Source organism: Andrena cerasifolii, chromosome 10, assembly GCF_050908995.1.
Source record: "Andrena cerasifolii isolate SP2316 chromosome 10, iyAndCera1_principal, whole genome shotgun sequence".
Taxonomy (NCBI): domain Eukaryota; kingdom Metazoa; phylum Arthropoda; class Insecta; order Hymenoptera; family Andrenidae; genus Andrena; species Andrena cerasifolii.
The window spans coordinates 8,551,688-8,565,763 of record NC_135127.1 but is presented as its reverse complement, the minus strand read 5'-3'; the positions used below and the strand labels follow the sequence as shown (position 1 = coordinate 8,565,763).

General features: G+C 40.8%; 2 protein-coding genes across 4 annotated transcripts; one reads left to right on the top strand and one right to left on the bottom strand.

Moving 5' to 3' along the window:
- The first annotated feature begins 712 nt into the window (after window positions 1-712).
- Med28 (mediator complex subunit 28) lies at window positions 713-4,841 on the top strand. Its single transcript, XM_076821457.1, has 4 exons — window positions 713-1,100; window positions 1,171-1,525; window positions 2,014-2,186; window positions 3,751-4,841. The coding sequence occupies exons 1-4, from the start codon at window positions 1,041-1,043 to the stop codon at window positions 3,967-3,969; spliced, it is 807 nt and encodes a 268-aa protein (XP_076677572.1). The 5' UTR covers window positions 713-1,040; the 3' UTR covers window positions 3,970-4,841.
- A 30-nt stretch (window positions 4,842-4,871) lies between these two features.
- LOC143373843 (cytosol aminopeptidase) lies at window positions 4,872-13,313 on the bottom strand. 3 transcript variants are annotated; one of them, XM_076821443.1, is made up of 9 exons: window positions 13,122-13,203; window positions 12,934-12,997; window positions 12,410-12,525; window positions 6,911-7,074; window positions 6,648-6,822; window positions 6,248-6,572; window positions 5,923-6,191; window positions 5,666-5,844; window positions 4,872-5,583 (listed from the first exon to the last, which is right to left on the bottom strand). In XM_076821443.1, exons 2-9 carry the CDS (start codon window positions 12,937-12,939, stop codon window positions 5,357-5,359), a joined length of 1,461 nt encoding a protein of 486 aa, XP_076677558.1. In that variant the 5' UTR covers window positions 12,940-12,997; window positions 13,122-13,203; the 3' UTR covers window positions 4,872-5,356. The 3 variants fall into 3 exon arrangements, with proteins under 3 accessions (XP_076677558.1, XP_076677557.1, XP_076677556.1); XM_076821442.1 differs by lacking the exon at window positions 13,122-13,203 and having other exon boundaries at window positions 12,934-13,101; XM_076821441.1 differs by lacking the exons at window positions 4,872-5,583; window positions 5,666-5,844; window positions 5,923-6,191; ... (1 more) ...; window positions 6,648-6,822; window positions 6,911-7,074 and adding an exon at window positions 7,187-11,356 and having other exon boundaries at window positions 13,122-13,313.
- Window positions 13,314-14,076: the final 763 nt, after the last annotated feature.

Here is a 14,076-nt window from a genome sequence, read left to right as displayed (position 1 = left end):
ATCTCCTTCGTTTCTATCCAAGCCTGTGTCTCCTCTTCATTTCTATCCAAGCCTATAAGCGTCTCCTTCATTTTTATCCAAGCCTATGCGTCCCCATCATTTCTATCCAAGCCTGTGCGTCCTCTTCATTTCTATAAGCTTTACATAAAAAATGTATTAACAAATTTTGGCGACTTACCTTGTTAATTGGGACAATAATTCAGTGTCCTATACGGTGTGAAAACTCGTGACATTTCAAAATGTTGACAACTTAAGTTATTTGACACTTGGCAGGTTATGATTGAATTGATTGACACTAGCTAGGTTACGTTAGTAGCGACCTGAACGTAGCTGCATGATTGGCGGTGCATTTCCTCACCCTTTCATGTTCCCCTCTTACCGACACTTGACGACGACGATGCTTAATCTGTAGAACATAAAATTCGGCAAATTGCAACTTTGCATTGAAATATCTCAACTCATAAAGCACGTAGGAACAAAACGAGGAAAGTTTTCTTATGTAAATCAAACCCAAGCTATCCATTAAGACCATTCAAAATCTAATCGGATCAACCATTATTGAGATTCGATAATCGAAGGGTTCTTGATAGCGGGTCGTGGCGTAATATAGACACTGTATGTCTCTTGATTCTTAAATCGATCGATGCATAAACAAACGTGAACGAAACCGAATAACACGTCACTCGTGATCGATATGTATCGATTGTCGCCGATTCATTACTTGACTAACGTCGTAGATATATGTGTCAAAAGTGTAGTCGAGAAGCTTAGCCGTATATTAGATTCTATTTATTTACTGATATATATTAGACAGAACCTACCGAATGTAATTAAATTTAAATACCTGCCTAATGTATTTATTAACGATCGCGCGTGAAATCCCACTTAAGGGTTTATTGTTGCCCCGTTCGTTCGACACACGTGCCTGCCGACTACGGACACCCTAGTTCGATTTCAAACGTTTATAATGGACCTACCATGAGATCGAATCAACTGTAATTGACAATAAATCTTTTTTATATATAAGCACCACGAGTATAATGGCGACACCCACTAATGGCAACGGTAACCTTATCGACGAGTTCGAGGAGGCATTCCAAGTAAGCGTAACAACCTATCGGAATTATTGCCCGATGATTTTCATTAACAATGCTTGTGAAACACTTGTAGCAATGCCTGAGCATCCTGACGACAAAGGACGAAGGGTTAGTGAGCAATGGAATCGGAGTGTCCGGCGGTTTGGCGGTGGATAAAGAGGAAGCTCGCAGTGAAGTCGAGCAAGTCACGCTGAGGTTTATAGACCTGGCGAGGCAAATGGAAGCCTTCTTTCTGCAGAAGAGATTCTTATTGTCCGCACTGAAACCCGAGCTAGTAGTGAAAGAGGACATCAATGACCTTAGATTAGAGTTAGCTCGTAAGGAAGATCTTATAAAGAGGCACTATGATAAAATCGCCGTGTGGCAGAACCTCTTAGCCGATTTGCAAGGCTGGGCTAAATCGCCGGCCCAAGGACCAGCTCCTAATGGTGAGAGTCTTACAAGATCCCGAATCTGAAAATTCAAAAAAATCTGACTTCGTGGATATGTAAGGGATTTCTTCCTGATTACAACGCAATTTTTGTTTGGTGCCCAAATTCACTCTAAGGGGGTAATATTGACCCCTTAAATTCCGGCTATTTTCCGATTTTGTGCTATAACTCGGGAACTGTAAGAACTGTAAGTTACCAAGTGATAGTCCTAATTAATAGAAGTAACTTTTGTCTTGAAACTTTTTCTCTATCTCTTGCAGATTGTGAGTTACAAAATGAAATCGGAAAATAGCCGAATTTTCAGGGGTTAATTTCATCCCCTTAGAGTGAATTTGGGCAGCCAACAAAAATTACGTTGTAATCAGGAGGAAATCCCCTATGTAATCACAAAGTTTCAGATTTTTTTTTAATTTCCGGGTTCGGGATCTTCCTTTCTTAGAAAGATGTAAAGTAGGAATGTATGTAATGATTTTAAAATTGTCCAGGTTTACCAAATGGCACGCAAAGCGGGCAGAGCCAACAGACCGCGAACGGCGGTGGAACCGCGACGATGCAGCAACAGCAGCAAATATTGCAGCACCAGCAGCAGCTTCAACAACAACAGCTGCAGCATCTACAGCAGCATCAAATGCAGCAGCAACAGCTTCATCAGCAACAGGTATTTAAGTAATACCGTTTCGGGCAAAGCTGAAACCCCTGTATTCAGGCAGCTGTTAAATTAACACCGGGAATACTTTTCTCTCCCCTAAATTTTGCGTGAAATTCTAAGCGCGGATGGTGGATACCTCGTGTTCGAAGAGAGTTCCTATCGCTTCGGCAGTTATAGTTAGAAGTAACATGTTGGGCGAACGTTCTTTAATATTTATTTCGCGTGATTCGTAAATTCAAACTCATCGATGATGTAAATTATTTAGAATGTCTTCGTGCGTAACGTTCTTGATTTAAGATTATTTCTATCATCACGCTTTCGTTCTAATCAGAGATGGAATAATTTATTGTTATTAAGTTTTCATATTGTTTGTTATAATTCGAATGAATACCATTAGTGGATGATCGTACGTGCTTGGGTCTATGCATGCGAGCGTGAATGTGTAAGCTGTGTATAGATTAAACTGTTAAGTACCTTCTTGTGATTGAAATATCCATCGGAATCATAGAAACTATTTTTGCTCCTCTTTTCAAAATGATAGCTACTCGGAACAGAAAATTGTCCAGTCCTACTGCACAAAAAGCAACGCGTATTAATGTTGCGTGTAATCAGTGCCTTAAATAATTCCTATTCACAGAAGCGTAACATGTAAGGGAGAAGAATTAAAGTGCTTTAATTAGTAACTGCGATATAGAGTCGTTGAAGCATGAGTCTTGTTTTTGGGAGGAGAAAGTCTCAGATAGATATACTTAAATACGTTGTAAAATGGTGCCAAAATGAGTAATATTTAAATGTGTACAAATATTTAGCCAGAAACTGACGTAATAAATAATAGAAGAGCAAGCACGTATTACATCTTTGGAAGATTAATAGTGAACCCAATGACCCCTAATTACCTATCGATCGTAGTTAGGAGCAGTTAGCATTATTTCAACTACACCATGACTTCATATTCTAAACATATACCTGTACACGCATCTATTCGTATATTTCAATCTCTCTGCATTATTTTTCCACGTCATATTTCTTACGACACGTATTAAAAATTGTCAGAGCTATAAGATATTTCTCAATATGTATAAGCTTCATTTATAACGAGTATCTTTCGCCCGCAAGATGTACGCGTGCACTTTGCATCAATGTAAGAACAGTTAAAAGAAAGATCATGTTGAATATTCGCGGCAAACTATAAAAATTACATCTCGACTTTATATGACAACCATTCTAGCCATTCTGTATTTAACAGACTTGACACGTGCGTCTTCGCCTAAGTTTTTCAATCCACGAAGACGAATAACTGACTGCGTGCCAATTCACTTATGTTTTCACACGCAAGTAGATGTTTGGCAGAATAAATCTCTGTTCATGGTAAAAAGAAAAACATTGTGCTTTCTTTCATTTCCCCCCGTGCCTATCTAATTACTGTTCCTAACACCCTACTGGTACAGAATGCTCGTGAGAGTCTAACAGCCAAGTAATCGCAATGCTATCTTTGATGCTTCCCGCCGCTTTCTGTAAAAGGTAGATTTAAATGAAACGTAGATGTGATGGGACATTTGGCATAACGTTGCAGGTGCAGCAAGGATCAGGCGCACCGCCCACGTCAGGCCTTCAAGGAGTCGGAGTGTCGGTTGGGCAGCAGGGCATGTTCATGGCACAAGCGGGAGTAGGCGTGACCGGTGCGAGGGCCGGGTTCCCCGTTGGAGGTGTAGGAAGCAGTGCTCTTCAGGGTCCACTTGCTTTCCTGGAGAAGACAACGAGCAATATAGGAATGCCGGAAAGGCGGAGTTGACGCGGAAGGGGGAGGGGCCGGGGTCGGGGTCGAGGAAGAGGCCGTGGAAAAGGGCGAGGCGGAGGAGGAAATCTACCTCCGCCACCACCACTCCTCGATACTTCGGACCCGTCGTCGTACGCTGCTGCTGCCGCAGTCGCAGCTGCTGCGGCAGCGCCCCTTCCCTCCCCACAGCAGCAGCCACCGCCTTGTACATGAACGCATATATACAATTAGTTCCTTGTACCATAACAGACTGTTCCTACATCGGGGCAACTATACCCCAACGAACGATGAACTCTTGTTTCCAACACCAAGCGTTGAAACCACTTCGCTGGTTGGATTGCGCGTCGCAATGAGTTTTGTGACGATGCTCGTGAGAATGCGTAGGATGCAAACACGCCTGAAAAATCAGGGTTCGCATTGAGAAGGTGTAACTGAAGTTAGTTTTATTAAGCGACAAACATATAACACCATTTCAGTCCTCGTTGCGAGAAATGGGCCCCCCACTGGTGGACTTCTGTAAATTCTGCCTCACCACTTTGCATTAGTCTCCGCGTTGGACCAAGGAAGACTGCAAAATATGTACCCACGAAACGAAAGGATCGTTTTGTTCCCTTACGCTAAGGGGGGGTGGCGGCGAGCACTGTACATTACAAAATCGTGTGGTAAGAAGATGAAAGTAAACGTAAATTTCGTATTGTACATAAAATTAGAGGCACGTTTTTTCATACAATAAATCATGTATTTTATTATATTAAGTTCGAATAGTTGTTAGCACTTTTACAAATCATGTGTGATGTTTACACAACGTTTGATGAGAACTGATGTATTTCAGACGCGACACAAATAATGTTGTAAATTGCCCAAATAATAATATTACCTCCCATGGATGTCTCCATTCTATTAAATCGTTCTTTCCCTTTTATATAAATCTAGCATCATTGTGATCCTTCTCTGTACGATACTGTGCACGCGTATTTCCATCGCATGCCTCTTTTATTATCGGTTTCTGTGTCATAATGGCTACCAATGGCCATCGACGTTGTCGCTGATCCACTCTTAACCAAATTTAGCTTTTTACATAATATGAATAAAATGAACTGTACAAAAGAAAGTTAGCGGACTCGTTACATTTGTACTAAATGTATTGTACCGTTAGGTAATATAATTCTATACAAATTTTATAAGTTGTGTGGCCGTCGGTGGAATTTTGCTTTACATTCCGATTGGTTCGATCCTCTTTGCTCTGTTTCGCGTTCCGTTGCGTTTACGCGGGTATGAAATAGCGTCGGAATGTAAGAAGGGAGGCGGGCAGCGCATAATATAAAATGTGTATGTGTTTGTATACATATGTATATAAAAAAAAGTAGAAAAAGGAAAACACACGAAGTTAAAAAGGAGAACTTTAGCACAATGCTTCTAAGAACTGAATGAGCGTGCGAGTTGGGCGACCTGTCATTCCGGTTGGTATGTAGGGCAAATCGTCGGGCCCGGGGCCCATCACCCCCGCCATGTCTAAATGCAGCCACGGGGTATCGTGCGCAACGAATTCCCATAAGAAGGCGGCTGCGGTGCACGCGCCACCAGCTTTGGTCGTCGCGCAATTATTAATATCGGCTCCTTTAACTTTTTCTGCAAACAGTACCAGATTACTCAATCTTCTCTTCAACAACGTAAATTCTACTACAAAAAAAATACTAATAAATCTCCATACTTGTCATCTCGTCGGTGAAGTGTTGCCAGAGGGGAAGTCTCCATACTCGGTCGCCGGTTAGAGTACCAGCTTCCTTTAACTTCTCAAACAGCGTACCGTCGTTCGTGAAGACACCAGTGGCTGCTCCTCCTAGAGCGATCATCGCTGCACCAGTCAGCGTCGCGATGTCCAAGATGAATCTACACGCACGTTAAGATACCTCGATACATCCACCCTTAATACCCGACAATGAGCATTTATCGAACTCGAGTGCTTACTTTGGTTTAAACTCGTGCGCGTAGCAAAGTGCATCCGCAAGAATGAGTCTACCTTCCGCGTCCGTATTATCCACGATGATGGTCTTGCCATTCATCGCAACTACGAGGTCTCCTGGTTTAGTCGCGGTCCCCGAAGGCAGATTCTCCGTGAGGGGTAGCAGGCCGATGATGTTCAGTTTCAGTTTAAGCTCAGCAGCGGCTCGGATAGCAGCTGCCACGCACGCTGCGCCGCTCATATCCGCGCGCATTTCGTCCATATCGGATGACGGCTGCAATTACCATTAGTATAAGTCTGACTTAAGAGATCTGGTACGCGGCGACTTACCTTGAGACTAATACCGCCAGCGTCAAATGTAACGCCCTTCCCAACGAAGACGATCGGTTTGCTCCCGTCGTCAGCACCATTGTAATGAATTTCAACGAACTTTGGTGGCTCGCAGCTACCGCGAGACACGCTGAGGAAGGAGCCCATTTTCTTCTGTTCCGCCCATTCCTTGTCGTGTACCTGTACCTTAACTCCTAGGTTAGTGAGGACTGTGCAGACTTCTTCGGAGAAGATCGTCGGTGTCATTAGATTAGCTGGGGTGTCTGCGAGCTGGCGTGCCCAATTCTGTGCTTTAGCTTTGATGTTCCCAACGCACCATTGTTTGCTGCGAATGAAGAAATAATTTCTACGGTATTCGGGATGTGGGATGAGGCAGATAAAAGAGAGATACGACACTTACTCTTCTTCTTCGCCATACAGCGTAACTTTTGGAAATACTTTCTGCTTTTCCTTATTCTTGTAAACCTGATAGAACCATGTAGATAACGCGGCTCCTTCCGCCGCAGCTTCTGCGTCCCCGAATCCTTCCAGTTTTATGTCTTTTATTTCAACCGCGTCCAGTGCCTTGCAGCCAGCTAATCCAACATTATTACATTGTTATTAGAGTTGATGTATGCGCGTTAAAGGCAAGATTGTATTTTAATACCAGAAAGGAATGTTTACCTGCTGCGGCAATACGTATGTTCTCTTTTCCTTCGTGTATTTCTTCCAGTTGGTTAACGCCAAGGTTTTTCTTTCCAAGGCCAACGACCGCGACTCCCGCATAATCCTTCTCATCCAAACCCCAAAATACTCTAGCATGACCTTTGGGAACTTTCGGACCTGCTCTGTAGTGGTAGAAGCATTGAATTGTTAGTTAAGGACTTTTAAACGTAAAATAATACATTGCTACGGTAAGGGGGTAAGTTTACACAGAATTGGAAATTATTTTCACGAACGTACTGAGACACAAATTCACAAATTTATTCATTACAATAATTCTAGGCGTCTTGGACATTTATAGCATATACTGCAGCATCTGCGATTTTAAAATACACTCTAAAAATATACTATCCTTTACATATATCCCTTTAAAATTACTCTAATTATTTTTCTAACAGTTATCCTAGTTATCAATTACGTTACAGTTACTCTTCTCACAATTAGAGCTACATATTAATTCACACTTGTATTCCCCGGTCTATAATGGAGAGTATCGATTTGCACTAGTAATACATCAAAGATAGGCGCCGCGATTACTTCCGAATACACTTATCGTTAATAAAAAATCTGTAACAGTAAAGAATTAGTCGTGAGCTATAGTACAGTACAATGTAAAATTATATTCGTATTACCGTAAATTCGATTCTTTCTTTATGTATAGACAGATATAAGTGTGTAAATTTGTCATGGGGTTTCATCGTATTTGTAACACTGTTCGCTTAGACATTACCAGGTAGATAGTAAACAAACTATTAAAAATTGACACATTGATATCTTGAGACACGAGTTGTAAAGATCATTTGCTTACGATATACTAATCAGAGCTAAGCGAAGTAATTTTTGGAACAGAAGACAGTAAATGTGAATCGTTCTCCTTTCTTTTTCAGTAAGAGATCATTATTAGTACTTCTTCAGAAAACTATTAATCGGACGCGGAATATTTACTTATAAGCACGCTAATTCCGCGACAGGAAGAACATTCACAATTTACTGCTTTCTTCCTTACTGCAAACTCTGCCTACCCTTAGCTCCGATGCTAATATAAAAAGACAGTAATTTTAACGCTGATAATAGGAACTTAATGCAATCCAAGCACATTCACTATTTCATAGCACGGATGATACTCTTGGCACAAATTAAAATTGAATAAACATCAACATCGTGTACGATACTAGCTTGAACATTTACTACTCTTTTGAATTTAGTTCGTTAGGCTACTTTGGCAAGACATTTACTACAAGAATCACATTGTACGATTAGTTATACTTTCAAGCCCGAATTTGCAGTGACTTGATTACCTAAAGTGTTCTCTTCTTCATCCATACCTTACAGTTCACAAAAATATTTCTCGTAGATCATTTAGAATAATAAAGTTTCACGTTCAATTTGGCAATTTACAAGTTAGATATACTATATTAAAGCAAATTACACTGTACAACCGAATGTTAAACAATTCGTATGGTCTGATTACAAACAAACACTATTAACACGTAATATAAAGTATAACCAAAGATGTGTACAACGATGACACAGATAATGTGTAATGATAGAAACATTGTATAAAACTAATTGTAAGATAGATAAACTTTATTTCGTGTGAATTGTGCTAAGATTTACTGTGCAAGTACATCAATGTCGGAATATGCTAAATGTAACTAAATTAACATGGAAATATAAAAGGCCACATTCCACGTTATAAATTATCGGTACACGTGTGCGCCAATAATGTAATTAAACGTATCTTCCATTGTTAAAATTCAGTCTATCGTTAAATTATATCTAAACTGTAGAACAGTCAACTGAAAAATGAAAGAAGCAACGGTGCAGATTCTTTTAGTAAAAGTATAATTACAAGAAACTATTTGTGCTGTTTAACGCTCGGAGTATTACTTTTCTCAAGTAAATCAGTCTCTAATAATTTAGACTCCCATATAATCGACACATCGTCTCGGCGCGGCGTGTAACAAATTACTGTAACATTTAGAATGAATTCTCGTTCCTCGTTGTCGTTCGTATCTGAGCACTGAATCGAGTAACTTTCAAAACATACGCGAATGCACGCGCCAGATATAAGATTATGAGTATCTTCAAACGAGTTCTAATATTTTAATGATTCCTTGGGAATTCGCAGCTACCACGACGTTAGACATCTGTCTCCAACAGACCGCGGACACAAATTCATTCAAATCCTCTTCTCTTCGTTCTTGTATCTCTAATATACTTCGAACAGCATCGAATTTATAAGAGAACAATTGCTTAGTAAGTCCTTTGTAATATACATAAAGTGCATTATTCTCCGATCCACACGCCACGTAATCGCCATCGGTGGCCAGACCTACAAAGTTCTTCTCGTTAACGTGTCCGACAAAGGAACGCAAGCAATGCGGATTGTTAATGTTCCACATTTTCAGTTGCGAATCTGTGCTGGCCGACACTATCTCTTCTTTGTTAATGAACTTAACGTACGAGACAGCTTTACGATGGCCTTTAAAAATGCACAGTGCTTCCTTCATATTGCGCAGGTCGTAGTAATGGACACAATGGTCCGCAGATCCAAACGCCAAGTGGCACGAGCTGCGCGGATTAAATTTTACGCAGCAGACATTAGCTTTCGCTTCTAAAGACGCAACGGAATGGTCGTTATTCAAAGACCATAGTTTCACTCTGGCATCATCCGAGCCGGATGCTATGAGCCTGGTATCTACATCATTGAAATCGACGGACCAGCATCTCTTTTCGTGCTCTTGAAACGCTTTCGTTCTCTGACCAGTCGCAGCGTCCCACACCGTTACAGTCCCTTCGTAATCAGACGACGCCAGCATCCCTTTGTGAAAGGAATTCCACGAGACGCATGATATCTTTGAGCTGGAGACCATTTCTACGCAGGGGTAATGAATATCAACAGTGTCCCTTATTACAGCGCTATAGTCAAATACTTTTATACGCTTCGTGACTCCAGCTATCGCGAAGAATTCATTGTCTTTGTCAAATTCTATACTCGACACAATGGTGGAGTTATTAAATATGTCCGATGAGTAATTCAATGTTGCTAATGGACGCAATGAATTGTATCTTGAGAATTTCACGAGATTCTCTCTAAAGACGTCAAGTCCTGAACTCGTGCCGTGCCATGTTTCACCCTGAGCATGAGGCTTGTGGCCAAGGAGCAGCTCCTTGGCGCGAGAGTCAAAGTAGCATTGCACGAAATCGTCGAAATGAGCATGCATTCTCTTCCGGCGTACAGCCAAAGTCGAACCCATGATGTAGTCGTTTTGTTTCTGACTTCTCGTGGAAGTAGCGAACGTGTCGTTCCCAGACGCGATTGCTTTTTCATTCGGTTTCACCATATTCGAATCTATTATGTCTATAAGGCCAATCATCTCTCTTCTAATAGCGGATACCTGCGCATTATCATTCTCGCTTGACTTCTTCAAATCCTCTATTCTGGGGCATTTGCTCTGAACATCCCTTAAAATACTCTCTACTTCTTCCATGTCCCTCTTAATTAATGCTATCTCTTTTTGTAACTGATTCTTTTGCTCCTCCTTCTGCTGCAGCAAATGTTTCAAAAATTCGTGCAGCAATTTGTTCTGCGCCGCGCATGTCTCGGCTTCGAGTAGATGTTTCCTCTGCGTTAGTACGTCTAACATTACATTGACATCTGGTAAAGTGAGATTAGCGCTCTCAGCAGCTACAATATCTCTTAATCCGTCGTACGGCGGGACAGACAGATCTGTCCCCATCGCTCTGTGTCTGCCATCGACTGTGTACGATGATCCTAATTCAGCGAGACCCTTAATTCTAGTTTTGTATTTCGATATCAATTCGTGTAATAAGAAGTTTGGGAAGATATCCTGCTGCGTCAGTGTGTAGCTGCATTTCGGGCAACGCCCATTCGCTTCCAGAGATTTTACGATACAACGATAACAGAACGTATGACCGCAGCGCGTGATATGGGCTTCGTCGATCACCTCGAAGCAAATTGGACAGAGATAATCATTGTTTTTATCTTCCAGCGAGCCACTAATCTTGTGCAGAATATTTGTCGACTGGTGTTGTTTACTTATCCCGCTACTACATTCACCCACACTGCTTCCAGCAGCGTTATCATTTCCCAAGCTACTATCACTGATAGCAGACATTATTTCTTCTTACCGAAATAATATCTCTTAAAACATATCTGATAACTTTAACACGCTCCTTTAAATTTCATGTTGCAGAAGCATCCTCTAAAACTTTCAACAGTAACTTCGACCTCGACTAACAATCAGTCTAAAGAAATATAATTTGTATGAACAATGCGCTTTTATATCTCTCTATACAACAAAATATGTGTCTGGCAACTCCTGTGCAGCGAGTTTTCCCTTCATATCATGCGTACAATACCGTCTCTCAGTCTAGTCTCTCCTGAAACAATGAAAATAATGCCAGTGAGCTCATCGGACACAAATCTCGTTCGAGTTCAAGAGTTTCGTTAACAGAAAAATACTTTATGGAAGATGTTTTCGAAACAACAAAGGAAAAGCGATTCTGAATATTATGGAAAGCTCAGGCAGCATTATGACAATTGTTTCAGGCTGGAACTATCAATAAAACGTATCAATATTACATAATGTTAATCCACGCAGTCTTAAAACGAAAGTACAGGAACAGTTACAGGTGTGCGGATCGTCCCGAGCTTCGGGACGGGTCAGAAAAATTCGGGCGGGATCCCGATACTCTCGTATTTTTCGAAACGGTGGTTTCGGGATCCCGAGACTCGATTCGGGCTATAAACATGGGCGGGCAGCCTGATTTATATTTCATAAATAAGAAAATTACAATTCTATACAGCAAGGAATAATAAACATTTATAAAAAAAAAAACATTAAAATCGGTACATTAGTTCTTGAAAAAAAATCCTGAAAAATAAGTCTTTTTCGGTCGGTAAGGTAGAATGGACCCTTAAGCCGATCGCGTCCGATTTTTACCGAGGCGACACGAAGGCGGATTGCCCATGCTTATAGCGCGAATCGAGCCTCGGGGTCCCGAAACTTCCGAAGCAATACGAAAGTATCGGGATCCCGGCCGATCCCGCCCGAATTTTTCCGACCCGTCCCGAGCCCGTAATCTCAGGTACCCGGCACACCCCTAGAGATTGTATATAAATCTGTACTCAACGTTACAGTCTATGTTCGTCATGATTATCTGTGTGGTTTATTACAATACACAGTTTTAACTTTGATTAATCAGGTATTTGCTCGTTAACAGAGAGAAAGAAAACAGTCTGACATTGGGCGTACGATACTTGTACCTGAACATGGACACGCCTCTACGATCTGGTTTCACATATTGTATGAAAAATAAAATGCATTTAGTAAAAAGGATATGAGCACGGACCTCGCATAAATACGTGACGAGGGGCACGCAGTTATGATCCGAAATTATATGGTATGGTTATGGAAGCAATAGCAAACTTACAGCAAAATCTGTTTCTGTAGTTTCCCTTTAACAAGTTCATCGTATTTAGCCGCCGTGGGGGTCAACGAAATGTTGGACTCATCTTCTGTCTCATATACACCGAGCACCAATCCTTTCTGTTCAAACATCAAAACATCACAAATACATATTCCACGTTCGAATGCCTTCGTCAACGCTTTACCTACCGAAACCCGAGAGCGGCAGATAAAGTGTTAGCTGTGTTACAACGTAGCCGAACCATAGCCTCGCAAAACAAATGCATATATCTCCTTAGAATCACCGAAGGACTACGGTAAAAGGGAAAGATGGGACGACAGATGATCGTTAATGCTACCCGTTTAAACTACGCGGATCTCTACATCCCGATCAAGTGTTTCTCCGATTCACCGTCCGACAGTTATTGGAGACCGAAAATAAAATTTTCCATTTCGATAATCTGCTGCGTAAAATGGATTTGCAGCTCTCTCGCGGAAACGAGAGTAGCGAATACTTTCTAATGCACGAAAGAATAATAGTGTGATTACCTTCATTGTCGAAACGCTGGATAAGAAACGTAACTGCGAATTTCCGTAGTGCAGACTCTTACCCCTAATAAAAGACAATGCCATAATTTGTTCGGGCGCACATTTAGGTGTTATATATATACATGTGTATATGTATATATTCGCGTATATCTATATAGATATGCACGAATGTTGCCGTGTATACATACGTGTGACCGCTTTTGCGATATCCCACCGAAGATACGTTATCTAACAACCTGGTCACCAATCTGTAGATCCGCCACTCTAGCCTCGTTTTATTTATTTTTGTATTGCCATCTGGCGGCGGTCTAGGTCAATTATGAACAGATAATATTCAACGACAATTAAACAACACAAACGGCATAACTCGCGCGATTTTTAACCTCCAATCGCATCGAAGAACCGAAGGTGATGTTATCACAGACGAGGTATAGGCATAGATGAGCTAGAATATAGACTTAACCTACAATGCAAATTTTTCAAACTTCTCTTTTACCATTTCCGGGTAAAATATATATATTCGTTAAATATATTTATCTATAGAAAATATACACTGCATTCGCATATAATTTACCTATTACGTTAAGTGTTTATACACTTATTGACAATAGTTAAGAAACAAAATAATCATTTAGGGAATTACTCTTGTATTCTTTATTTTCTGAAATACATAGGTTTGAACTAAACCCAAATTAGATGTAAAATGTACTTCCTTAAGACGCCCCGTGCAATCTGGGACATTAACATAAAAAGATAACATTTCATACATCAACATACAGTAAGTGTTTTTTCGAATACACTTGTCTAAAGGCTACAATCAATATTGATCGAAGAAACAAAGCAAAAGCTTTGTGACAAAAGTGAAATGGCTATAAAGTTTACAAAAGTGCCGATATACATGGTTTCTACGAAATAGTTTTGCATTTTTACGACCAGTTGTTTAGCGGTCATGACGGCAAAACACCGTTCACGCGTTGCCTATCGATATTTTCTTGAACAATTCGTTCTGACACTTTCCCTGGATGGTTTCTTCTTCAGAAATGCCTACAGAATCCGATGCTGTGTAACGTATTCGGGCTGGATAAACAACTTTTCGTAAAAATGCAAAAATATTGCGTACAGGAAACCATGTGGCTCGGCACT